Here is a 19,777-nt window from a genome sequence, read left to right as displayed (position 1 = left end):
TTCAGCAGTCCTTGCCTGAAGTGCTTCTTCATAAGCCAGAGCTGCTTAATAGCTCTTTCTGCATTTTTTCCATGACTCTTTCTAATTGCTTTTGCAATAATATATAAAGTTGGTATTCACAGCATCCTCAAACAACAAGTTCCACAATACAGCTATACCCAGGATGTTAAAAGGAGCCTTCTTTTGCCTCTTCTGAACCTGCCACCTCATCATTTTATTGATGTTCCCATAGCTCCTGAGGACTATAGCTGAGAGGCAGTGAATAATTGACATTTTTAACTTTCTCAGTGTCACTGTTAATTTCAAAGACTGCCATCATACGCATCAGCCTGGCTATCTCTTTTTAAAGCTGCTGTGTCCTGTTACAGTTTATTATTTTGCTCTTTGCCTCTCTTCTTGGTACTGTTACTACTTGTATAAGACTGGGAGGCCAGAACTGCACAAGGCATTTGATATTCAGGCATACAGCAGTTATACACAAAATGTGTGTGTGTGTATGTGTATGTATATGTATTTACTCTCTGCTTGTGTATACAGACATATATATGTCAGGGATGTTTCTGGTTTTATTCTCTATTTCTGGTTTTATGCTTTATTTCTTTCTTAACATTTCATTAACAGTTTAGTCCTGTGATCACCACTGAGGACTGCTCTTCTGTTTTCACAGAAGTATCTATTACCACTTTAGGCAACTCTGCCCTGAACTGTATCCATTAGCTAAACTGCTAAGCTCCTTTCATACGTTAAAAGTTTCTTGGTAGAAACACATGAAATGGGTTGGCTCCTCTGTTTCTCCTCTCTACCTACAGTATCATGGCCCTGCAGATAGACTTCCATGTGCCCACTGGCCCAAGCAAAGGAATCAGACAGTGAGGAACAACATCCTGGTTCATCCTGTGTGAAAGTGCTGGCAAATAATATAGAATTTTTTTTTTATACATATGGGAACTGTGCAGCCAAGTGTCCATGTAGAATGAGCCAGACTGAGCTCCATGAGGATCTGAGCATCAGACAGACCCCTAAATCCACTTTAATACAGGTTATGATCCATCCTTTATTTATAATACAGGGGAACGAGAGAACCCATCCCCCCTCCCCTTTTTCAGTAAATGTTTGCTTTGCAGAGGAGGATGGAAATCTCCATCATCAGGAGGTCTGAAAAACAAGTTATACAAACATCTCCCCAGAGTGGTGCATGTCTAACTAATCCCCATGATGAAAAAACACTGGTTGATTGACTTCTCAAGGTCCCTTCCTACCCTAATCTTGAAGAGTCTGAGATTATCAGCCATCTACAGACAGATAAACAGATCAGCATTTTCTTCTTAGAGCGTGTTTGTGGGGGACAATTTTCAAACAGCTTTTTCTACCATCCTTCCATTAAAACTTCCATATCACAATGGCTCCTACAGAACTGCTGTAACCAATACAGAACTACTAAACCAATATAAGCCAGAGCAATTCTAAATCATTCAGAAGCTGGGTGATACCTCCAAACCCTCTAACATATCCTTTGTCCCTTTTGATTTTCACAGACTGGGGGAATATGGTAGACACAAAATCCTTATCAGAAAAGAATAAATAACCAGTCTGTCTTGGGATCTTTGAAAACAATAACAGATTTATTTTTGCAGCTGACAAGTGTTAAGAACTCAAGTTAATGGATTGCCATTTAGGAAACTGTTTTCCAAAATTTGGTCTTTCAGTCTTGTTGCCTCCTTTCCTCTACAGCATTTTAAAGTGATGCTTTGCACAACTGGGAGACCAAAAGGTTGATCTACCCATTTCCTTATAATAACATTCCTGCTGTTTTCTGAAACATCTGCAACAAGGTTTGCTTTATAGCTGTAACTGTGTTCATTATTTATTACCTGCTGGCAAATCCAGTGCCTGAATTTCAGGAATAACACCATTAACATGTCCCATGCTCTGATGACTGTTTCTCTATTGACAAGACTGAGAGCTCACACCGCGTAACAATGAACTAAAAAGCATGCAGTGATGCATTAAAAGGACAGAACTCAATTTCAGGCTTCAAAACCTTTGTGAAGGAAATGCCAGTTTGAAAAATGGCAGCTGAGTGAGTTTAGCATGGCAGGTTTAGCCCTTCTAATGTTTAAAAACTCAACAGAGCCAAGCTCATCGCATGGGGATGCTAATTATCTGGAGAGGACAGTATTTGTGTGCAGCATCCAACTGGCCAGGAGCCCAGAGAGGTTGTATCAGTTACAGGCCAAAGATCAAGTTTTTCTTGTGCTGGTCCTGGGGCATTCCAGGTAATATGGCAATGGCACCAACACCAATGGAAAACCTCTGGCCTCCTACCAAGACGAGTAGAGCCTGGCTTGCCATCCACCGGCTCCTGTCCCGCCATCTAGTGGGGTGTCTCCGTATGTCACTGGCACCCCAATGAGTGGAGTTACATCTGGAGGGCAAACACAGAGGTCTAGTCTTCTTTGAGTCCTCTGTGTAGGTATCGCTAAGTTAACTGAGGATACAGTTCAGATCAGTGTCTTCAAGGAGAAAAATCAAGCACAGAGGTTAGTTTGTCTCAGAAAAATTAAAAAGAAAAAGAAAAAGAAAAAGAAAAAGAAAAAGAAAAAGAAAAAGAAAAAGAAAAAGAAAAAGAAAAAGAAAAAGAAAAAGAAAAAGAAAAAGAAAAAGAAAAAGAAATGCTGTTCAGTTTCAGAAGGGTGTCTGTGCATAGAAGTTGTAACCTAGGCTCAAACTGCAGTACAACCAACAGCTGTGTGGGACAGAGCTGGGAGCAGCCTCAGTGGTGCCATCTTTCCCCACATCTCAGCAGCTGTGTTTGCGCTCAGGCCCTTTCCTCACTCCCCATCTGCTTCACATGCTGCAGCTGTGCTACACCTGGCCCTGTGTCTTGCATATCCCAGCCCTGGCTTGACTTTGGACCTTCCGCTCCACTGCCCTCACTGGACCACCATGGGACTGGGCCTTTGCTGGAGAGGACACTGCTACCTTGCCACCATCCACACACCCAGCTTGCCTTCCCTTAAGTAAGAGGCCTTGCTACTTCATAAGAACTTGGATTCAGCTCACTTAGCAAAAGAACTAATCATGAGCCATCTCCGCTGCGGAGGTCAAATAGGATGAATTCCATCCTCATTCTTTGCAAAGCAACTGAAATAGCCAGGCAGGTGCTGACATACTGGGGGGAGGGGGAGGGAGCAGGGTTATATTTTTGGGGATATGTTTTAGGGTTATGTTTTTTTGGGGGGAGCAGGGTTATGCTTGTGGATACGTTTCCAAATCTACTGCTGTAAGAGCAGATCTCTCTGCAGAGACATCCAGGTTTACTGCCTGCAGACCAAGGAATGTGCCAGCAAGCACAAGTAGTTAAATCCTTCCCCTTAGGTGTGGCATGGAAGAAACCCTTTCTGCAGCATATCTCTAGTCAGAGTCAAAGGGCTGTACTGTGTTGTGTTTAAATAGGACTAAAGCAGGGGCTCTACCAGGATTAAAGCTTCCATGCAGGCCCATCTTGTCATGCAGGACAACAAACACATTCCTTTCTGACAACTTTCCTTTTCCAAGCCCTCTTGTTCATTCTGCATAGTGATATAAGAACATTATTTTTATCCAAACTGTGTAACCAATTGCCTAAACGGGTGTAAATGACAGCACATAATTCATCTAAGAATCACTGGGTGAGACAGAAGAGAGCTGGAAAGGATCTAGAGGCAGTCTGTCCCTCTGTTGTGGGGTGGGATCAGCTGTTACCTGTGTCATTCATGGTAGATCTAGTATGTTTTCTGACCTCACCTGAGCAGGTTTCTGGACTGTTCTCAAAAACCTGCAGGGACACAGAACTAGGTAGATAGCCTACTCCTTGTTTCTCTATAGACAGTACTGGGAAGCATTTCCAATGCCTTACCTAAAACTCCCTTACAGCAAAATAAACCAAATCATATTCCTTCTACTTATTCCTGCTGCTTTTCTGAACCCCTGCTGATTAGTCCATATCTTTTCCAAAGTGTGTTGCTAAAGCTGGAGTCAGCTCTCCAGGAGGTATTAGCAGCACGGAATAGAGCTCAACCCCTCACATCTTTAAGACAGCAGAAGTTTCTTGTATGTAACGTCACCACATATATTCCAATATGGCACGGGCTTTTCTTAAAATAGGTAAGACAGGTGATATGAGGAAAATTTTTTTCACTGAAAGGGTTGTCAGGCATTGGAACAGGCTGCCCAGGGAAGTAAGTGGTGGAGTCCTCATCCCTTGCGGGTATTTAAAAGACATGCAGTTGGCACTTAGGGGCTTGGTTTAGTGGTGGTCTTGGCAGTGCTACGTTCACAGTTGGACTTCACAATCTTATAGGTCTTCCCCAACCTAAAAGATTCTATGATTCCATGGTTCTGTGACTCTGGTTCAGCTTTGGATCTGCCAGTACCCCAGATGTTTTCTGCAGAACTGCTGCCCAGTTCTCTGTCCTGTGTCTGTAACTGATAACACCTCTCTGTACTCAAGAGCATAACATCAGAGCAGCCATATGGAGCACAGCATCACCTCAGCATCCCCATGGCATGTGCAGCGCACACCGTCACACATCCATCCCCACGGGCAGAATTTAGGTAAGCTGGAGTGATGCATGTAATGTCACAGACAAAAAGGCTTTTTGTAGCTGTGCAGTGACCTCTCTGTCTGTTTGAAGAAGTGCAGCCAGCCCGTCTGAAACAGAGCTGTGGGTGTACAGCCAAGGAAGCAGCAGAGGATTTTCAGGGACCCAGCTGAACCGGAAAGAAATGTAAATACTGTAACGTCAGTGTAACAACACCTACATTTCTTCTGAGTGCAGGAGGTGTTGTTGCTGAGCTGAAGACCTTTCTCATATCCTAAAAAGTTACTCTTTTGGGATTTCTTCATCTATCTATTCCAGTCTGACATATTTTATTTGTGAATAGATCAGACCTGATAAACTACAGTGATGCTCAAAGTTCAGTTCTTCCAAGTACTAATCTTGTAACCCGGGACTCCGTCTTAGTACACTGCCAGTGTAGATCCAAATTATGACTTTTGGCTCAACGTCCAAGAATCTCCAAGGACTGCCAGGGACTGAAAGGCTGGTTATATTGTGTAACCTAATAATAAGAAGGTTTAGGACCTCTCTAGTGCCCTTAACCCCCGTGGGGAAAGAACTTGAACAAAAGCAGTTGGAGCTACAGTTTCCATCTGGGTGCGGGGAATGTCGCAGCTCCTGTTTCAGTCATAAATTCCAGCCAGATTTGTGAAGACACAAGCTGATTACAAGCTTGTTGTCCATCTTCTCTCCCAGTGCAAGAGCCTGGAGATGCACTGGGGAAGAGGGCATTGGGTACAGACTGCCCTGCCAGGCCTCTCTGCAGTGCCAGGTCTCACTTGGTTGTTTAGACTTCTATTTTCCAGTTTCTCTACCAGGATCTATCTATACAGATACATAGATTAATATATATAAAAATAGATACAAATATATCTATATACTTATATACACTGTGACTTTCACAGCCTTTTACAAAGGTTAGAAGAATGTCCCTTAGGTCATAGCCAAGCCACACCTCTCATTTTCTTCCACTGACTGCACCTGGCTGGAGACTCGGCTGCAGGCAGGATCTGCTTCCTTTTGATACAGCTCAGTGGGAGTGGTCACAATGAGCTGAAAACGTACTGTTCACTTAGAGAAAGAACAGTGAAGTATCAGCTGTCATCTGCCATTTGAATCCAAGATACAAAGTTATATCTTATCCAGTTGCTAGTATCTGATGAGAGTAACACTGCAATAATTCACAATGATCTGTGTTTTCCACGAGAAAGGATTCTTGTGAGACTGCAGACACCTGCCTAGAAAATCCACCTCAAGTGATTTAAAAACCCCATCTATAAAAACACACGACTTTCATCTGTGCTTGGGGATTCACATGTCTCCAAAGACAAAGTGCACTGTCAGGATAACCTACCAGTTCCCACCTAAAAATACCCTGCTGCAGAGGGACTACCTTTTTATCCTGCCACTCTGGAATGTGTTAACCTTGCTTGGATATGAGAGGTGTTTGAAGGGGCTGCCTGCACAGACACAGAAAGCAGGTGTGGAACACTCATGGTTTCTTCAAATGGTGCTGATTTCGGGGAGGGGGAAGAAGGCATTTCTAATATCAGCACATGAGAGAATTATCTCTTAATATGGCATCAGAGGAAATTTTTAGCACTGGTACCTCAGTAAAGTGCTTCTTGCAAAGTCTATACCAATTAAAGTATCACTAACTTAGTCCTGGGATTTATTCAGAGCTGTCTGAGTTTTAATCAATTTTAAAAGCCACTCAGGTTAAAAGGATGAAAACCTTGTCATGTCAACACTTCTGGTCTCATTTACAGCTTTTTTCCACTTGATATTGATTTAGCATAACTTCACGTCAAATTGATGTTCATACAGGAGCCTTGACCTATTTAACTGACGCGTTTTTAAGTAATACCTCCTACTTCACAGCTGCAACTCTGAATATAGACCTACACGCAAAGCAACCTGAAGGTCCATCTATCTCAGCACTTGTGCAAAGGGTTTCTACCCTGACTCCAGTAGACAGGGCCAACCCCTGAATTTGTAAGAGGTTTTGATACTATAGGAAGATTCCTTTTTCTAGAACAATCTCTTCAAATGAAAACCAAACTGAAGCACACCTACTAACTGGATGTTTTTAGCTGCGTATTACACTATGAGAAGGAGCCAAATGTTCCCCTGTCACTCAACCCACTGCTAAAGATGTGTGGTTTGTATAAAGAGGGGCTATCTCTTATCAAGTCAGCTGCTACTAGAAAAAAAAAAAACAGATAAGCTTTTGAGCAGAAGCCCCTAATTCAGGTCTGAGACAGCAACAGTAGGGGAAGGTATTTTTTGAAGGTGAAAACCAGCAGAGAATGACTGATAAATTTAATCAAGATTATGTAAGCAGCTAGACCATCTTGAAAAAAAAGGGGGGGGGGGGGAGCACTGATATCTGGAGCAAAGGAAGAGATAGCAGGGGAGGAGGAGATAAAAGGGGAGCACAAAGAAAGCCTTGACTAATTTACTGCCTGAGGAGGGTGAGGGACAGGGAATTGTATCCTGTGCCTAATGTCTCTGTCAAGTCCAGGATCATTAGAAGCACTAAGCATTTGAGGTCCCATAATGTCTTTTGAAAGTATTTTGTCATGTCCCCTAAGAATAAGGGTTCAAGAGAGGTCTACATTTATTTCAATTGTGTTGGACTGCTGCAGAGAAGTATGTGCAAGTGGAGGAAAAGAGGCCTAGGTATTACTGTGCTTCTGCCTTTCATCTTGACCCTGACTGCTGGGCTTAATCTCTTAATTTTGATTTGTTGTAAATAAGTGAAGTTCTTCACTGAGAGGGTGGTGAGTCACTGGAACAGGTTGCCCAAAGAAGCTGTGGATGCCTCATCCCTGGAAGTGTTCCAGGTTAGGTTGGACGGGGCTTTGAGCAACCTGATCTAGCAGAAGGTGTCACTGCCTGTGGCAGGCGGGTTGGAAATGGATTATCTTTAAAGTCCTTTCCAACTCAAACCATTCTATGATTCTATCTTTGCAAAAATAAGGAAAAATATACCTGTCCCAACCAGTCCTTTCACAAGCATACAAGTGGTGTCTCCAAACATACCCAACTTGATTAGTCTGAGGCAGTAATAACAGGAAGAGTCTAACAGCTTCTTAATTATTTGCCTATTACAAATATATCACTTATTTGGAGAAGGCACAGTGCTTAGTACCTGTCACAACCCTCACAAGGTGTCGAGCTCCTCAGCAGTGAGGACAGCCCTACTGCAGTTAAGTCATTACAGATGATGGAGACCACAGGAGAAGGCAGTCAGGCCAGCCGATACGCACCTTGTCAGGCTGTGAACAGAGGGAACATCACAGGTTTTTCCGAACATCACCTGTCTTACCCATTTTAAGGAATGCCATATTGGAATACATAACTGGTGACGACACTGTGCCACCCCCAGCGCTGCGGGCGACTCACAGCAGCGCTTCTCCAGGTGTCTGTGAAAGGCTCAGAGTGGTTCTGCTTCAAAACTGAGCTTATGCCAGAGCTGAAGAGCCAGCAGGGATCATCCCCTGTACCCAGCACTGCTGAGACTGCACCTCAAATCCTGTGTTCAGTTCTCAGTACAAGAAAGACATTGAGGTGCTGGAGCAGATCCAGAGAAGGGCAATGAAGCTGATGAAGGGTCTGGAGCCCAGGTATGATGAGGAATGGCTGAGGGAACTGGGAAGGTTTAGTCTGGAGAAGTCTCAGGGGGGACCTTATCGCTCTCTACAACTACCTGAAATGATGGAGCGAGGAGATGGCTGATCTCTGTTCTCAAGTAACAAGTGACAGGACAAGAGGTAACGGCCTCAAGCTGCACCAGAGGAGGTTTAAGTCTGGAGATCAGGAGAAAATTCTTCACTGAATTTTTCAGGTCAGCCATTGGAACAGGCTGCCCAGGGCAGTGGTGGAATCACCATTCCTTTAAGTGCTCACAAACCATGTAGACGAGGCCCTCAGTGACATGGTTTAGTGGTGGCCTTGGCAGTGCTGGGGTAACGGTTGGACTTGATGATCTTGAAGGTCTTTTCCAACCTAGCTGATCCTGCGATTCATGCGCAGGTCAGTGGAGCACTCAGAAACAGGAAGCAGGGTACAGCGCCCTGGCAGATCTGCCGCTCAAGGAACACAGCCCGCTACAGCGACAGCCCGGCCTCACCTGAGGGCAAAGAGGGGCTGGCCTTCCACTGCCCCTGCCCCTGCCCGCCGGCACGGCTGCAGCTGGGGGAGGCGGTTTGTGCTACCGACCCCCCCATCGCACACACGCACCCCCGACGCGCCGCCGGCCGCCCCAACCGCCCCGCCACGGCCACCACCCGCGGCCCGCCCCAAACATCCGCGCGAGGGCGCCGCGCGGGGCGGGGCGGGCGGACTGCGCGTGCGCGGTGACGCGCGGTGCGGTGCCCGCTATATGAGCTGCGGCAGGCGCTGACTCGGCCCTTTCCGCCGCGCTCCCGCCCGCTCTCGGGTCGCTGCGCAGACACCGCGCCGCCGCGCCTGCCGCCACCATGATCATCTACCGGGACTGCATCAGCCGTAAGGGCGGCGGCCCAGCGCCGGGGACGGAGCCGGGAGGGCCGGCCGGCCGGGAGGCTGCTCTGGCGGGAGGGGGGAAGCGGCCGGCCGCGGCCTGCGCTCGGCTGCTGGGCCTGGCGGTGCCGCGCATGTGCAGTGCGGGCAGCCGCGCCGGGGATTTGGGGGGGGGATGTCCGGGTCGAGGCCGCGCCGCCCGGGCTGGAGCGCTGGGTCCGGGTGGGGGTGACGGGCAGGCGGAGCGGGACCCGGAGGGGCGGTGAGGGGAGGCGGCTGCGGGGACGCGAAGGGCGGAGGCTGACGCGGCGCCCGCCTGTGTGTGTCCGTCCCCCCGCAGAGGACGAGATGTTCTCGGACATCTACAAGATCCGGGAGGTGGCGAACGGCCTGTGCCTGGAAGTGGAGGGGAAGGTGAGTAGCTTGTCCACTTCAGGAAGGGACTATGGCGGGGAGGGAAGGCAGGCCTCGCCGCGGTGACTCAGAGCCAGGCAGGGGCTGGGGAGAGGGATTGGCTTCCCTGCGAGCGGCCCTAGAGGTGGGTGGCGGGGCACGGCACGGCCTGGTGGCTGTGGCTGGAACAGAGACAGCTGCTACCATGGTTGCTGTATGAAAGTTCAGTGCTAGCGGTGTAGTGAATGTCAGGTGCTGGGAGAGGAGCCTGGCTTAAAAAGCCTGTGCTTGGGCTGCAGTCAGGTTCCTTGCATTTAACTGTGGCTCTGAAGTCATGCCCTGCTGTCAGGTCATAGATGTGTAAGAGCAGTAGCATTAAGATTTTTGCAGAGCCGTTAAGTTTTTTGATGTCTCTAAATCTAGATGGTCACCAGGACAGAGGGTCAAATTGATGACTCTCTAATTGGTGGCAATGCCTCTGCTGAAGGTCCTGAGGGAGATGGAACAGAAGCCACGGTCATAACTGGTGTTGATATAGTGATAAACCACCACCTGCAAGAAACCAGCTTTACAAAAGAATCCTACAAGAAGTACATCAAGGATTATATGAAAGCGTAAGTGTCAGCAGGCTTTTTCTTTAAATGGGATTGCAGAAGTTTTAGGTTGCTGAGATTTTGAAAACAGTGTTGAACTTTGTTCCTGTAGTATGTGTTAGTTTGGATACAGGTGCCAAACTCTCTGTGAACTTGAATAATGTCTTAATACTTGGCAAAACTGGAGCTCTAAAGAATTGATAATGGAATATCTGAGTTTATCTTGGCTGATGTACAGGACCTTTCATGTGCTTTGAATGTTATTTGTAACCTTACTGTTTTCTTTTGGATTTATCTATACCAGATGTTCATGTGGAAGGGGGTGAGGTGGTGAAGAAAAACTTCCTGAAGTAATTGTAACTTGGCAGTTTAAATGTCCATGAGTAATGTGTGAATGGAACTTTTGTTAATTCAAGGTGTAACTTGTTGCTCACGGTTTAGTACTAAGGGAGAAAAGACTGATGCTGAGAGAGAGTACTGTTTGTGCTGTGAAAATGGTTTACTATTTTTTTTGTCTATTAGCTTGGAAGTAAAATGAGCTTCATACAAGTGTTGGGCACTGTTCTGCTAATTGACTAGCAAAGTTAAGTTAAAATTTTGGGGCTTTAAGAGTGGGAGGGGGGGAAAAAAAACACAAAATCAAACGGTTTGACTGCTAACAACTCTTTATGCTATGGTGTGATGCTGCTCAGTGGCGTTACTAAGCTAGAACATGTTTTCAGATTCTTTTTTTTTTTTTTCCAGAATCAAAGCCAGACTTGAGGAACACAAGCCAGAGAGAGTAAAGCCTTTCATGACAGGGGCTGCAGAACAAATCAAACACATCCTTGCGAATTTCAAAAACTACCAGGTAATGAAACTCCCTACAGTAGTGTGGCAGTGATATGAGCTGTGATTGGTTCATTGGCTGAACTAGCTTGTTGAGAATTTTGAGGACTCAGGGAGTCAGGGCATCTAACTTGCCCTTCTCTGGGGGTATTAGAGACTCAGAGTCAGAGAAAAGGAATAGCATAGAAATTTCTTGGGGTGTTTGGGGATCTCATTTCAGTTTGCAATGCTTGTAGATAACTGCATTTGTAGCTAGCACATTTAGGAGCTGTAGAGTTTTAAGATTTGAAAGACGGATAATTTTGGCACCTGCCGTGTCTTGCTCTGCTCTTCATAGCATTGTGGTAAAACTGTAGAATGGTATTGGATTAGAAGGGTACTTAAAGATTATCTAGTTCCAACCTGCCTGCCATGGGGAGGGGCACCTTCCCCTAGAGCAGGTTGCTCCAAGCCCTGTCCAACCTGGCCTTGAACACTACCAGGGATGGGGGGCAACCACAGTTTCTCTTGGCAACATGTTCTACTGCCTTGATCACCCTCACAGTGAAGAATGTCTTCCTAATATCAAATTAGTTCTATCCTCTTTCAGTTTAAAGCCATTCCCCCTTGTCCTATCACAAAATTGCCGTGTAAAAAGTCCTTCCCAAGCTTTCTTGTAGTCCCTCTATGTACTTGAAAGCTGCTCTAAGATCTCTGTGGAGGCCTTTTCCAGGCTGAACAAGCCCAACTCAGGCTGTCTTCACAGGAGAGGTGTTACAGCCCTCTGATCTTTTGTGTGGCCCTCCTTTGGACTTGCTTGAGCAGGTCCATGTCCCTCCTGTGCTGGGAGCCCCAGATCTGATTGCAGCACTGCAGGAGAGGTTTTACAGGAGCAGAGTAGAGAGGTAGAGTCACCTCCTTTGTCCTGCTGGTCACGTGCCTTTTGATGTAGCCCTCATACAGAGGCTTTTTTGGGCCTCAAATGCATGTTGGGTCATGTTAAGCTTATCAACACCCTCAGTCAAGTCCTTCTTAGGCTGCTCTCAATCCAGCCTCCCCCAGCCTGTATTTGTGCCTGTGGTTGCCCCGACCCAGGTGCAGGATCTTGCACTTGGCCTTGCTGAACTTCATGAAGTTCACACTGGCCCACCTCAAGCTTGTCGAGGTACTTCTGAATGGCATCCCTTCCACCTTGTGTTCTGAATGCTGAGGTACTTAGGTGGCACTAAAATGGATAAGCTGCAGAAAGTAAAATCCCTGCAGCTGGTGAGGGGGAGTTTTAAATTGAACTTGGAGATGTTATAGTTTTCTTGTGTAAAAAAGGCACTTTCTCCTGGTAATAGCTCATTAAATGTCTCAGTAATGTGTTTCTTTGAAGTTCTTTGTAGGAGAGAACATGAATCCAGATGGTATGGTGGCTCTCCTGGATTTCCGTGAGGATGGTGTGACCCCATATATGATTTTCTTTAAGGATGGCTTAGAAATTGAGAAATGTGTAAGTACTGGGTGAATGTGCCCGACTACATGATTAGTTCTTTCAGTGCACCACTTGTTCTCTTGTGTGCTTGTTAAAGTTGAACAGTAGCTGCCAGCTTAAACTTTGAAGTCAGTACAGCCTAATTGGTGCTTTATGTTACACACAGTGCCTGAGACTTCCCTCAGGTGCTATTCAGTTACACCGAATGGGAAGTAGTTTCACTGCAGTGATTAATGGTGACTTCATGGCTAAGAAATGCAGAAAGTTACACACATCTCAGAAAGGCAATTCTATGTGATTTAAAGACAGTGTTCTCTGAAATGCACCACGACAGGGCGTTAATTGTGAAATACCTTACTTGATCATGTTCCCTCTTCTTTTGCTTATTCTGGTGCCATTTTTTGTTATGCAAGAACTGTGTTTAAAATATTGCCCTAAATTTGGGAACACAATAATAATCAAGTACTTTACCTTATACTGTCTGGGATCTCCAGCTGTTTGAGCTCAGACATCTCCTGTTGTCTGCTTTATCTTTAATAACTTTGTTGGAATGTGGTTGCAGCAAAACAGTCCTTGGATCACAACACTTGGCATTTTTAGGCTCATTTGGAGTGCCATGGAATTTGCTGTAGACTGGTAGTGTGGGGTTGCCACTTGCTTTGTCCAGTCATTGTGGCCTCATGAAGTCTGTTTATAGCCAGCTAAATTTATCTGTAAAGCCTCGTAGAGGCTTCCTGGTATGCAAGTCATGTAAAGATGAACCAACTCATAGTGTGGAACATGAGCCCAACTGAAGGAATGCTTTTATTGGCCAGAACAGACACACCACCTCCTGCAGCCTGCCTGAGGAGGGATAATATCTGCCCTGCACTCTGGAACAGGCCCAGGTCACCTGGAAGGTGCCTCCTCAAAGCAGAAGCTTGTGTTCATCTCCCCTGCTTGGGCAGACCTTTTGGATGTGTAATTTGGTTATCTCCATCTCCTTCAAGACAGAGTAAAAGAATAGTAGCAGGGTGTTCTAGTTGCAAGCAAAAAAAAAATCCCCTATGACAGCTTCTTGGTACAGCTCCTGTAAGAGGCAGTGTGTATGTTGTAAGGGTTAGTACTTGCTTAGGATATGCTCTTAATTGAAAGGAAACCTGAAACTTGGCATTTCAAGCAAAAAGGGTATGAACGAGTATCCTGTCCGGCTTGCTCAGCAGCTGATGCCAGTTGCTCTGTATGATCATAAGAATGATTAGCATCCTCTGATAGACCATGAGCACTTTTCCTGTTGCTCTCTGGTTTGCACTATGATGCGAAAATAACTTCCTTGCGCTTTCTGCCTGCCAGCCTGTGGCAGCTCAGATTGAATTAGGGAATACACAAACTTAAGTTATAGAAATTTACTGTTGTGACCTTGAACTAACACTTGCTACTCTTGTTTCAGTAACAAATCAAACAGTATGGTTTTGGATCACCTGTCTTCATAGCTGGCTGCTGTTTCTTCTTCATCGGCACAACACCAGGAATTGGCAATGTCTAACTGGACTGATGTCATCTTGAGCTTTATTCACTTATTTTGACCCTGATTTGGAGTGGAGGCATTGTTTTAAAGAAAAAAAAAAACAAACATCTGTCATGTAGATTGTCTAAAATAAAACTCATTTGAATCCATTCTAGGTGATGGCTTTTGGCCTAATGTATTTCTTAGGGTGACTTGCAGGAGAGGTTGCAGCAAGGTGTTTGTCCCAGGATTTGGTACTGTCAGTAGCATAGCCTGGTCCTAGCACACTATGACTTGATGACAGACTTCATGCAGTTTCTACCTGGGATACTGGAGTGCAAGAGCAGGCTAAGGTCAATCAGGCAAAGCCCAGAAAAATGTCATCATGATGGAGTGGGTCACCTTCATCTTTCTTGATTGCAGAGACTTGTCTCTGGAAGAGATACCAAAGTAATAACCCAGGAATGGAATGTGTGCTGCTGAGCTGCTTTGTCAGACAAGGACGCTTGAGTCTGTCCTCAGCTGTAGTATGACTTCAGTATCAAGGTAGGAGGATTGGATGGAGCAGGAGTCTAGCACCAGCACTCCCTCTGAGCCCAGGTACTAGGAACACAGGGAGAGGGTTTTCCAATGCAGGCTGGCTGTGGTACTGGCTCCTGTGTATCTGACAGCTGCTCAGGAGCAGATTAATAAGAATACACAAATTGCACAATTTTGGGGTGTTTTGTACTTACTGGTGAGAGAAGTGTTGGAATGGCCTGTCCCTATCCTAGGCTTATACACAGCAGGTGTGTCTGGGCTTGAAGCTTTGCTGAGTGTTGATAACTTGGTGTTCCTGCTGTATTCCCTGTTGGGAAGTGCATCTGTTTGACAGACCTGGAGCAAACAGCAGTTGCTTCTCTGGTTCGTGCTGAGATGCGACAGTAACGGGTTCCTTGCGCTTTCTGCCTGTCTGACCTTGTGGCAGCCTGGATTGAATAAAGGAACACAGACACCTTTGCAGAGCCCCAGATGGGGTTGGGGGGGTTATGTTGCTGCTGACAACACAACTGTGTGGGCCTTTGGCCAGGGATGTTGCCTTGGGCTGCAAATCACCCATGATTTTCTGCTGTGGTGGAGGCAGAGGTACAGGAGGTTAAGGTGCCAAAAGGGGAGGGCATGACCTGGTTGCCACCTGTTCACCTGTGAGTCCTTAGGCCTGCACTACAGTGTTGGCATTTTGCTGCCTTGTGTCAGGCTTGGCTGGAGCTAGGTTTCTGCAGGGGGTGAGATAGATGCAGCAGCAGGCTGGGAGGAGTGAGATACTGCCTGTGGAGGAGGGAGGGGAGCGTGGCCTAGTTATCTCAGAGGTTCCTGTCTAGTTTACACACTTCCTATTTTAGTTGTGTGGGAACTTCATTTACATATCTTTAACTTTCCCAGAAAGGGGGCTTGGACCAGCTGCGCTTCTGGCTGAGGTACAGGAATGATGCTATCCGAGCAACGTAAAATGGCGCTCCTCTGCCTTCACCCTATGGGGTTGAAAGGCAGGTTCACAGCCTAAATAAAATCACTGAGCCAACTCTCTTTCCTTGCAGAGGGTTTTTTAATGGGGCCAGGTCAGGGTGTTCTCTTTTTCTTAAAAGCTGAAAGCCTTAAAGGAAGGGGAAAGCGAGTACTTGCTTAGTTTGAGACTTCTGCTTCTCAGTGGAGTAAAGTGTCAGCAGGGAAGTGCTTGCATGGCCATGCAGCCTCTGGTCTTGCTGTGCAACCCCTAATACCCCTGGCTCCCATTTCCAGTGAGTTAAAACATTCAAAACTGAGTGAGCTGGCATGTGGGAGTGGAAAGGGCTTTTGCCCTGGCTTGATGGGTGATGCTGGGATCCCCAGGGAACAAGCCTGAAGCAAATTGTGTGACAGCTGCATACGAATGAGGAGGTGCTTTGAAAAGCAGCTGGTATAAAAGCATGCTGAGCACAGCCTTGCTGTTGGGTTGAATGGCCTAGGGTGAATCGTGAGCCGTCCTCACTACTCCCAGCTAATTGAGACGTTGAACTGGTGTGTACAAACACGCCTAGCCGGTAGGTCACAGCCTCATATGCTTTTCTACAGGGTAGAGCATATGATAGGAAGTCTCCCTTCTGTTGTGGGAAGGTCAGTTCAGAGGCTCTTGAGATGCAGGAGGTGGTTATGCTCATCCCTCCAGTGAGCTGCAAGAGAAGTGGTTTTGCTGCTGGCTGCGCTTCCCAACAGCGCACTGCTGCCTTCGGTTTCCCAGGGGAATGGACAAGTCCCACTGCTCTGGTGCCAAGCCTGCCAGGCAGCAGGGAGGAAAGGTTAAGCTACCCTTGATGGGAGAGACAAACCATGGGGGTGACAAGCAGTGGTCTGGGCTGTGCTGCTGTGGCAGTTAAGGCAGGGTGAGGGAATGTTTGAGATCCAGTGCCTTGTGGGAGTTGCTATGTGCTGAGAAGTGGGAGGCCTGTGGCTGGTAAAGGCACTTGTCAGCAGTCTGTGCTGCAGCTTTGATTTGGAAATGAAGCTGGTGTCTTTCCTTGCAACTCAATTCCCCTTCTTCTGGTGCCTCTATTTCATGCAGCTGTTTTCTGGGGACTGAAAAGCTAAACTGGTTGGAGAAGGCAAAGCTTCATACTGCTGTAATGCTATGGCTTTGGACTTACTGAATTGATGAAAATGCCGCATCGTAAGAAATTATCCTGGTGCTGCTTAAACACAGCCTGAACTTGAAAGACTTCATCCCTGGCAGTGTTCAAGGCCAGGCTGGACAGCACCTTGAGCGGTCTGGTCCAGTGGAAGATGTCCCTGCCCATGGCAGGGAGTTGGAACTCTATGATCTTTAAGGTCCCTTCCAACCCATACCAGTCTATGGTTCTATGGCAACTTTAAAACTGGGTGGGTGGCAGTTCTGGAGCCTTTTGCAGCCCTCAGCTTTGGCACAAGGAAGGAGAACCTGTAGAGGGAAGGTCCTACATGAATAGATGTGGGGAACAGACTTGCTGCTGCCTGCTTGGAGCAGGTGAGGTGCCTCCACTCCACCTTAGGCTGTGCTTTCCCAGATACAGCTGCTGTTGTGAACTGGGATGTTTCACCCTGCACCAACCAGCAAGTATATCTCTGTGTTGCTGCTGGCCAACAGCAGGAGAACAGCATTTAAACACAGTGTTCATTTAGCTCAGAGATAAATGTCTTGATAGGAGGAAAAGAAGCCTTGCCAAGCCTGGAAGTCTGCCATAAACCACCCAAAATCCATTGCTAGGAGCACAATTGTGCTGGTTTGTAGCCCCTGCACCTTGGCTGCCTTTTGGTTGTAGCTGCAGCTGGGAGCTGTTAAGGAAAGATTACAGCCAAGTGGCTGTGGGCAGGGCTGGCGGCCAGCAAATGCTGGTGACCTGGAAGTGTCTTATGCAGGAGTGGGAGGATGTTGTTGAGGATGTGCATAGCTGGTGTGTGTTTCAAGCCATTAGAGCTGCATTCATCACCTTCTACTTACGTCAGAAAGGAAAAGCAACCCAAGAGCCCTTTTTAGACTATTTTCATGCTATACCAACCTCACTGATGAGGCAGTGGCTGAATGTGGTGAGAAGAATGCTGAGCAATAGTTTCTCTGCAGCCTCCTGCTACCTAGGGAGCCAAGAGCTGGGATTCATATCCCAGTCTGCTACTACCACCAGCAGCAGCACGAAGAAGCAGAGCTGGCATTTCAGAGTGCAGCCCCTTTCCTCCCGTCCTCGGCAAGGTGTGTGCATGCTGGCAGCCCTGCCAAAGCAATACAGCTGCTGGGTTTTTATAGGGCATGTCCAAAAACTCATATGTCCAGAAAGGAATTAAGGATTAACTTCCCAAATTCTTTGTAATAGAGTAGGTGAGAAAAGGCCATGTAAAGCTGGACGTTCCCTCCCTGCTCACTGGATGCTCAGCAGGCAAAGCACTGCTGTTGCTACTGGAATAGGCTATTTTGGGGGCTGAGGCTCATCTCCTTTTCTTACAGCAGTGTCCACAGCTGAGCTGGGCACCCCTGTCCCCTCCAGTTGAGTCAGGGTGGGATGATTCTTAGCCTCCTGCAGCCATATGGTCAAGCTGCCCACGAAAAGGCATTTAAGGGGATCAGTGCAGCCCTTTACCCATTGGCTTGGGCTGCCCTGGCCCACCAGCCATCTGGCAGCATATCCAGTTCATCTGTTGTGGTAGGGCTTAAGAGTCTTCAGACCCCCGTAAACCCACCTGAGTATTAAGCTGAACGGGCAGGTTGAGCTGCTCATGACTCAAATGGTCATTTGGGAGAATCACAGAATCGGCTAGGTTGGAAAAGAGCTTTAAAATCCCAAGTCCAACCGTTACCCTAGCACTGCCAAGGCCACCACCAAACATGTCATTAAGGATCTCATCTACACGGTTTGTGAGCACTGCCAGGGACAGTGACTCCACCGCTGCTCTGGGCAGCCTGTTCCAAGGCCTGAGCACCCTTTCAGTGAAGAAATTGTTCCTAATACCCAATCTAAACCTTTCCTGGCACAGCCTGAGGCTGTTACTTCTTATCACATGGGAGAAGAGACTGACCTCACCTCACTACAACCTTTCAGCCAGTTGTAAAGAGCAGTAAGGTCTTCCTGAGCCTTCTCCAGACCAAACACCCCCAGTTCCCTCAGCCATTCCTCATCACACTTGTACTCCAGACCCTTCATCAGCTTCATTGCCCTTCTCTGAACACACTCCAGCACCTCAATGTCCCTCTTGTGAGGGGTCCAGAACTGAACACAGTACTTGAGGTGCGGCCTCACCAGTGCCAAGTACAGGTGCTAGAGAGTATGCTTTCAGTCTCATTTAATGGCATGTAGCACACTGATAATTCTGCTCGTGCCTATGGGACTCACTTGTGGACTGATGTTTTGACCAGTATTCAAGCAGAGTGAGACAGCAGCACATGGGAAGACCAGCAGGGAATCAGTGTTCACTGCTGTGAGTTCAGGCTTTAAATTAATCCAAATGTGGGGGCCGGGGAATCAGACGTGAATGCCTACGAGCCTCCTCCTCCTCCCTTTTGGCAGATGGCAATCCTGCTATCCTGCTAACAGCGCTTGCTAAGGACCCCTTGCACAACAAGCGGAGCAGAGCTGGGGAGGTTTTGTTGGTTGGTAAGTGCTGGATCCAAATGAGGCTGCCCCAAATGCTGAATCACGACTGTAGCCTTGCATGAAGTTTGACCAGTCCCACAGTGCCGTGAGTTACCGCAGAAGGGAGGATATGGGGCCCACAGCAGCGGGTCTACCCTGCTGCTTCTGTCTAGGGTGGTTTGTGCTGCAAGACCTCCTGGCGTGGCTGCAGGCTGGATGATGATCTGCCAACAGCACCTAACGACTCCACCTCCACATTTACCATGTGCTTCCAACAGGCAGGAACCAGCAGTGTGCTTGAACGCACAGCACAGGTCCTGATGTTGGCACATGAGAGCATCTTCAGTCCCTAGCTCAGCATCTCTGGGGGCTCAGTTGTACCCTTCCCTCATGCCACATGGATTTAGTGGGTGCTTTTAGGGCTAAAATTCCTGTCGCACCCTAACAAGCTAGAAAACCTTTAACACAGGAAGAAGGTAAAAGAGTGCTTCACGAGCTGCCAGGTTGCTGGACTATCCACTTGTGGTGGTTTAAGCCCAGTCAGCCATAAATCAGGCAGTCGGTCTCTCTCACTCCCTCCGCTTTTCTTCCCCCTGCTCCTGGAGGGATGGGAAGGAGAATCATAAGAATGTAACTCCCACGGGCTGAGATAAGAGCAGCCCAGTAACTAAGGTATAACACAAATCACTGCTGCTACCACCAATGATAATAATGGTAAGGGAATTAACAAGGGAAGAGAATACAACACCTCATCACCCACCGACTGATAACCCCCAGCCTGACCAAGCACTGACAGATACCTA

General features: G+C 47.1%; 1 protein-coding gene and 2 non-coding genes across 3 annotated transcripts; all 3 read left to right on the top strand.

The window, feature by feature from the left end:
• The first annotated feature begins 8,994 nt into the window (after positions 1–8,994).
• On the top strand, positions 8,995–14,033 carry TPT1 (tumor protein, translationally-controlled 1). Its single transcript, XM_065678215.1, has 6 exons — positions 8,995–9,113; positions 9,448–9,521; positions 9,924–10,114; positions 10,838–10,943; positions 12,279–12,395; positions 13,807–14,033. Exons 1-6 carry the CDS (start codon positions 9,086–9,088, stop codon positions 13,807–13,809), a joined length of 519 nt encoding a protein of 172 aa, XP_065534287.1. The 5' UTR covers positions 8,995–9,085; the 3' UTR covers positions 13,810–14,033.
• LOC136014198 (small nucleolar RNA SNORA31) lies at positions 13,616–13,745 on the top strand. Its single transcript, XR_010612543.1, has one exon. It is a non-coding gene; the product is annotated as a small nucleolar RNA SNORA31 (small nucleolar RNA).
• A 687-nt stretch (positions 14,034–14,720) lies between the features above and the next one.
• On the top strand, positions 14,721–14,856 carry LOC136014199 (small nucleolar RNA SNORA31). The gene has a single exon (XR_010612544.1). It is a non-coding gene; the product is annotated as a small nucleolar RNA SNORA31 (small nucleolar RNA).
• The last annotated feature ends 4,921 nt before the right edge of the window (positions 14,857–19,777 follow it).

This window comes from Lathamus discolor, chromosome 4 (genome assembly GCF_037157495.1).
Source record: "Lathamus discolor isolate bLatDis1 chromosome 4, bLatDis1.hap1, whole genome shotgun sequence".
Lineage (NCBI taxonomy): Eukaryota > Metazoa > Chordata > Aves > Psittaciformes > Psittacidae > Lathamus > Lathamus discolor.
The sequence above is the reverse complement of the archived record's forward strand: the minus strand, read 5'-3'. Positions and strand labels throughout refer to the sequence as shown.